At 45.1% G+C, this 7,322-nt stretch overlaps 1 protein-coding gene across 1 annotated transcript in view; it reads right to left on the reverse strand.

Annotated features, from left to right (window-relative positions):
- Positions 1-2,600: 2,600 nt before the first annotated feature.
- The window catches only part of LOC119352447 (lysine histidine transporter 2-like), a 15,466-nt gene continuing 10,744 nt past the window's right edge, over positions 2,601-7,322 (reverse strand). The window contains exons 2-8 of the mRNA XM_037619077.1: positions 5,069-5,226; positions 4,573-4,959; positions 3,980-4,373; positions 3,749-3,854; positions 3,546-3,637; positions 3,394-3,462; positions 2,601-2,699 (exon numbers count right to left, since the gene is read on the reverse strand). Coding sequence (XP_037474974.1) covers positions 2,601-2,699; positions 3,394-3,462; positions 3,546-3,637; positions 3,749-3,854; positions 3,980-4,373; positions 4,573-4,959; positions 5,069-5,226 — 1,305 coding nt within the window. The remainder of the gene's footprint in view (positions 2,700-3,393; positions 3,463-3,545; positions 3,638-3,748; positions 3,855-3,979; positions 4,374-4,572; positions 4,960-5,068; positions 5,227-7,322) is intronic.

Below are 7,322 nucleotides of genomic sequence, written 5' to 3' on the forward strand. Positions count from 1 at the left end.
TTTAGTGCCGGTTGGCAAACCGGCATTAAAGGCCGTTACGAACCGGCACTAAAAGCCGGTTCTACACTAGTGGACATGTCCCGCTACTCACGCGGCGACACCTATTTGAAGATCTTCTGCAAAGGTGAGAGGGGAAACGAGACCACAATCCTTCCACATGACGAACACACTACATACTTCGGAACATATGGAGGGAAAGATATCGTGATGGCATGGATGACTAGGGCCAACGATGTCATCATCCTCTCCTCAGACTCCGACGGTGAGGCCTAGGGCGGCATACGAGAAGCTAAGCTTCTATGTTTATAGCTATCTTTTAATTTCAATAATGCTGAGATCTTTTGTTTGAGCTAGCCAAGATTAGCTAAAATTTGGCTGTGAAAAACTTTTGTTTCACTAATGAGCAACTCGAATTAAAAGGTTGGCAGCTTCTGTAAATGATAACTTGAAATTTAACCATGGAGTTTTATTAATCTCTCAATTTCAACACAGTTTATGAGGGGAAAGGAGTATGGAAAATGTGATTTTGGGGTTCAGATATTGGCGTAGAGAAGTCAAAAGCAAGTGGTGATATTGGCGTAGACTTTAAAAAGATCACATTGTCCAATCGTGCGCAGATAATATGCAGATGCCAGGGTAATCCCTTTTCTGAGAAAAAAGTACACAGTGCTTCACGAAAGCAGCAAATTTAGAGTTTGTTTTGTCTAATGTGCATGTGTCCATCATCTTCGGGAGAGATATTAGGTGTGTGTGTAAGAGCATTATTATTTCAGTATTTTTTTCTTTTTTAATTAAGGAGCTCTCTGCTCACTCTTTTTATTTCAGGAAACCGATTAAACAAACAAGATTCAGTGGTCACCACACACAAATAGCTCGATCCAAATATCTACCTATCCACTACTAAGGCTCCCAAGAAACAAACACCACCGATCAAAACATCTTATTACAAACCAAAAGGCGGGCGACCGGGACAAAAAAACGCTCACTCAGTTGTAAGAGAGAATTCCTTATTTGGCCCTTTCTTAAATTTTGCTTCCTTATTTAGCCCAAAATAATTTTTTCTTCCCTATTTGACACCTAAAGTAATTTTCATTCCTTATATGACACTTTCGTCCGTTTTAGGCACTAATGGGGTTAAGTGTGACGTGAAAAGACCATTTTGCCCCTAGTGCATTCTGGAACTATCTTGGATGTAGTTAAAAAGCAATCAGTTCGCCTTTTTTAGGGATGTTCAACAGATGTTGCGCATGTATATGTATGCTACAATATTTTGTTTCTTAGATAAACTGGTATGTGCGTGTAAACGCCATACAATACATCTGTAGAACTTGTACTAGCATATCTATGATTACTTACTTTTTTGTGAATAAGTACAGTGTCATATTTCCGGCGAGATGCATGTACTTTTCGGACGAGACATGTAGCTTGTAATACAGTCGAGTACTTTCCGGCGAGGAGCAGTACGAGCTAGCCAAGGCTGATTACTTTCCGGCTACCAATCGGGAGGCTCGTGTACAAGTACGTAAGCAGCTGGATCGATTTGGCACTAGATGCACTTGCACGTACTAAGTACAAGTGGCCAACTAGTAGATCGAATGGCACAACTCGAGACACATAGAGGGGACGCCGACTGATTGCCACGGGACACGGGAGCGTGTCGCTCTCATTAATATCTTCATTGCCTTTTTCTCATGGTATACAAGTTATCACATATATATAACTAGACTATATAGGATTTAGTAGTATGTGACTGAGTAATTCTGTACTTTGGAACGTGTAATCAAATTCAGGATGAAGTGCTAATTGGAGGATTTAGTGGTGTGTGACTATGTGTAATACTGTGCTTCAGAACATGATGAACTAATCAAAATATGCTAGTACAAATTCTACGCATGTTTTGTACGACTTTACACGCACATATGAGATTACCCAAGACAAAATATTTGAGCATACATATACATGTGCAGCCTCCTTTGAACATCCCTAAAACATGGGTGAACGGATTGCTCTTTTACTTCATCCAGGTCAGTTACAAAAATACATTAGGGGCAAAATGGTCTTTTCACCTCACAGTTAACACCGTTAGTGTCTAAAATGTACGAAAGTGTCCTATAAGAAACAAAAATTACTTTATGTGTCAAATAGGGAAGAAATTTTATTTTGGGCCAAATAGGGAAGCAAATTTTAAGAAAGGGCCAAGTAAGGAATTCTCTCCGGTTGTAACAGGCGATTATTTAAAAGCTTATTTTCCAACAATATTCAGCCTGGCATAAAGTAATAATCATATATTCACAACAACTTAGATATTATCATATTCAATGGGCATCAGGTATCGCTATATTCGCTATTCACAACAACCTAGATATTATCATATTTCTGTACATAATCGGTCAAATCAAAAGAAGAAAATTGACTTTGAACAAACCTAGAACTTCAGTCTATTTGAAACTGTAGGAGTGCCTTTGGAGGGGTGGTTGGCAGGTTGCCACACTTAGGCTGTTCCAAAGAGTAACACTAGGAGAAGGTACGTACAAATAAAACCTAGTAGAATTGGTATGTCTACAATAGCTACAATAGCTTTGCAACAATCAACTAGTGATCTACGAGTAGAATTGGTATGTCTTGGCCTCCATGATGATCTGCCTTAGCCCTCCAATGGGCCCAAGCACCATCAGCAGCACCCCACCAACGATGCAGAACTGAAGATAACGGAAACACAAAAAATAAAATAAAATTGGATGATCAAATGAGATGTCTATTGCAGGCATGGTTTTGGGTACCGCCCGAGAAAAACGGTTGCCGGGCGGATACCGAGCTTCTCGCTGCCCCACGAGAAATACGCATCCCGTGCAAAAATTTCGAATTTTTTGAATTTTTACATCCAAAGTATAGTAAAAGTTTATAGCGTCTCTGTAATGAAATTAAACTAACCTGTGGCGTGGTGGTACCAATCTAGTTTCCTCATCGAGAGGACGGAGGTTAGAGTCCGCGTTTTTGCACAACTTTTTTTGTTTATTTTTTAGAAAAGTGAAAAATAGATGACCCAAGCAGGAGTCGAACTCGCGACCTCTTCGATTTGCGCACGGGCAGAAGATGTTCCACTAAGATAGCATCCCTTTTATGCTAAATACCAGTTCAAGTCTTATCTATATCCAGTATAAAAGAATTTGAATTGAAAATTCAATATAAATTTCGTCCGAAATATGTTCGATATTTTCGGTAACCGTGGTAACTGAGAATCTCGCCCCCCACGAGAAAATTCATCCATTCGGAATCCAAAACCTTGATTGCAGGCACACAGGACAAAAGAAAAACTCCCTCGGATCCATATTATTTGTCGCTCAAACATATGTATCTAAACAGAGGGAGTACTAACTATTCAGTTGATCTTACCCAATTGGCGCACCATGAGAGGCTGAATACCCTGGGCTTGTAGACCGTGAGCCAAATGATGCACGGAAGCTGGTCCGAACAACAAGTTAATTCTGATCGGCTCTGAATTCATATTTGCTTTAATGGAAGTGGAATCGGGACGGAATGCTTACAAAATAAGTTGCCGGCGCAAAGGCGAGCCCGCTGAAGAATCCGATAAGCCCACCGAAGAAGGGGAAGGTGATGCCTACGAACATTGTGAACGCTGCGCAGATTTGCATCCCATTAGTCATGTTTGTTTGGGACGATTTCTTTGGGGGGTTTAATTAGCTGGAAGGAATTGAGTTCACTTGTGACAAGCGCATCAGGGCATTACCAACAAAGAGGCTCCGAGAAACCAAATGGAGCTTCCAACCGGGAGAGAAACGCATCTTCCTCACCAACACCATCTCCATCATGTCGAGCACCGGCATCGCATAAACCTGAGATGAGAAGGGTCGTCTCCCATGTTAAGTCTTATGTACACATGTGATTCAAAAAAGTCTTATGTACACATGACATTAAGAAAACCTAACGGGTGACTGGCTGGGAGGACGCGTACGTATACCTGGTAGCTACCGATGACATGGACGACGACCATCATGTTGGCGGCCGCGATGAGCCACTTGGGCGTGTTGAGGGTGATGAGGATGTTGTCGTCGACGCTGTTGCCGAAGGCCCAATAGCCGACGAAAGCTACCGAGAAGTAGCAGAGCAAGACGATGGTGTAGGCCACGATCACGCCCTTCCACATGGGCTTCTTGGACGGCGTCTCCACCGTCGACGGGATGGAGGCCTGGATCTCCAGCACGACGTTATGACCCGAGATGGAGAAGGCCATCTGTCCCAGGCCTCCCAGGAAGTCGAACACCATCCCCGAGGTGGTGGATGCCTGTAGGCTGTAGTCCACGTTATCCGCCTTGCCTTTGTCCACCGAGGCGCCCCAAGCAATCGTCGAGTAACTGTGGCGTTTGTTTGTCCATACATCTCAGTGTCAGTGGCCACGTCTAGCTTAATTAGCTGCTTCCTTCGTCCAGGATTAGTTGACGCTCAAACGCATGTATCTAAAACATCTAGATACATCCTTTCGAGGCTCCACTAATTCCGTACGGAGGGATTATTAATTATGGTTTTGACAAATTAGTTTCCCGTGGTATCTACCAGATCGACATGAGGGCGGCGGCCAGGGAGATGGTGGCGATGGAGTCGAAGTTAGGGAGCTGCGAGATGACGAACTGGGCGGACGCAAAGATCATGATGAAGTAGGAGAGCTTTATGTCCTTGCACCTGCCGTCGCAGACGAGGTCGTGGAACTTCTTGAGTGACTTGCCGCCGGTGATCATGTACACGATGTCCAAGCTGATCTCGACAATGAGCTGCTGCGGCACGACGATCCACAGCCCTAGCGTCTCACCGAACGCGTACTGCCCCAGTTCGTGGTACCTGTCGAACCGCTTCCCGGGCACCATCTCGTGCATCTCCACCATTTGCCACAGCGTATACAGCGTCATCATCCACGACAGGGTCATCACCGCGACGCCAGGTCCCCTAAAACCATCAAACATCAGTGAAACCGACGACATGTAAAAAATAGTAATACATAATATGGATGCCAATGGAGTTGCAGGTGATCCCATTTCCAACAGTATGTATGTACCAGCCGAGCTCGGACATGGCATATGGTAGGGTGAGCACGCCGGCGCCGCCCATGGCTGTGACATTGTGGAAGGCCGAGTACCACCACTTGCCGTTCCTCGATGCTGTGACCGGGAGCCAGTCGTCGATCTTTCTCTCCTCCACAGTCCTCCAATCCTGCTAGTTTTCACCGTCGTTGTTAGCCATTGGAAAAAGGATCCAATACCTTATTCCATGAATTAATACAAGTATGATAGAGTTTATCACTGGCGGAGGGCGTGTGGAATTGTGTCCCCGGCGGGTCTCCCGGGATCCGGTCGGTTTGAGTTTTAGGTAGATCCTTCCAGATTCGACCGACTTTCATGGTCTACGGAGTTTTTACAGGCCGTTGTTGGTGTTTTCTTCTCCAAAGCTATAATTTGCTTCGCAGATCATGGCTGACGGCGTCTCTTGGTCCGCATCCATGACGACCTTCCAGCCGTTGCTTCTACAAACTCCTTGGTTTAAAAACAGTTAGCTCGGCCAAGACAGAGGCCAACATGCGATATTGAGCTATGCTCACGACGCGCTACCGATGGATGCAAGAGAAAGAAGACTTCAACACTCTCATGATTTTAAATGTAATATTTTTTTCACTCCCATGATTTTAAATGTACACTTTTGCTTCGGTACACCCCCCTAAACACAAAAAGGGCTGAGATTGCTCGATACCCATTTGTAATCAGGGGCATGATGGCCATATTATGAAAAAGAGGCCACCCGCCCCACCCGCATCTTATACGTAGACGAATACACGCGCCCGATCCAGCCCATCTGTTTCTATATAATGCAAAAAAGGGCGCCCCACCCGCATCTTATACGTAGACGAATACACGCGCCCGATCCAGCCCATCTGTTTCTATATAATGCAAAAAAGGGCGCTCCAGCGTGGATCGAACCTGCGACTTCCTGCTTAATGAGACATTGCAACAACCACCGCGACGCTTAGGCTACTATGTAAATTAGCATATTTTCTCCCCTTTCTTCTTGCATCTTTTCTTTTTCCCTTTTTTCAATTTTTTCCAAATCCGAGAAATTTTCTTTCTTCACGTTTTTTTGAAATATTTGTTTTGTACAAATCGATCTTCATTGCCGAAATGGAAAGTTTTATATGCATTTGATCGATGAAAAAAACGTTGCGTCACGTGCAGCCAATGTTTTAGTGTTTTTTTCTCCGGGAAAACCCCAGGAAATCCATCGAGCGCCGCAAAAGGATGCAAATTGGCTTGCGTGCTGTCGATGTTGATGAGAACATGTGGAAAAAGTTTCTGGCCATTTGGCAGTGGTGAAAAAAAATACTCCTTCGGAACCCTCCTCCGGAAGACCGAAACGGTGCTGGTTGCACATGGTCTACGTGATTGCATGCATGCAATTGCGCCAGACTGTGCAGACATGTGGGCACGGGCAACGTAGGCCACCACGCAAGGTTGGAACGAAATCAGACACAAAACGAACGTTGCGTCACGTCCGGCCACTGTTTTAGGTCTTTTTCATCGGGAAAATTGTGGAAAATGCATCGACCGTCGGAAAAATATGCAAATTGGCGTGCGTGATGCCAATGGTGATGCCAGCGTGTCGAAAAAGTTTAGGGCCGGTTGGCGGAGTCGAAAGAAAAACGTACTTGGAACCCCCTCCAGTAGACCGAAACCGTGCTTGTATCACATGTTGCACGTGATAGCATACATGCAAGCGCACCAAATTGTGCACACATGTGGGACAACCAACGTAGGCCACCACGCAAGGTTGGAACGAAATCGGACACCAAACCAACGTCGCGTCACGTCCGGCCATTGTTTCGGGGCTTTTTCATCGGGAAATTCGTGGAACATGCATGGACCGTCAAAAAATATGCAAATTGGCGTGTGTGATGCCGACGGTGTTGGCAGCGTGTGGAAAATTTTTGGTGCCAGTTGGCGGAGTTGAAAAAGAAAAGTACTTCGAAACCCCCTCCGGCAGACCAAAACGGTGCTGGTTGCACATGGTCTACGTGATCGCATGCATGCAACTGCACCAAACTATGCAGACATGTGGGCACGGGCAACGTACGCGACCACGCAAGGTTTGAACGAAATCGGACACCAAACTAACGTTGTGTCACGTCCGGCCACTGTTTGAGGTCTTTTTCACCGGGAAATTCGTAGAAAATGCATCGACCGTTGGAAAAATATGCAAATTGTTGTGCGTGATGCCGACAGTGATGCCAGCGTATGGAAAAAGTTAGGGGCCAGTTGGCGGAG

This window comes from Triticum dicoccoides, chromosome 2A (genome assembly GCF_002162155.2).
Source record: "Triticum dicoccoides isolate Atlit2015 ecotype Zavitan chromosome 2A, WEW_v2.0, whole genome shotgun sequence".
NCBI lineage: Eukaryota > Viridiplantae > Streptophyta > Magnoliopsida > Poales > Poaceae > Triticum > Triticum dicoccoides.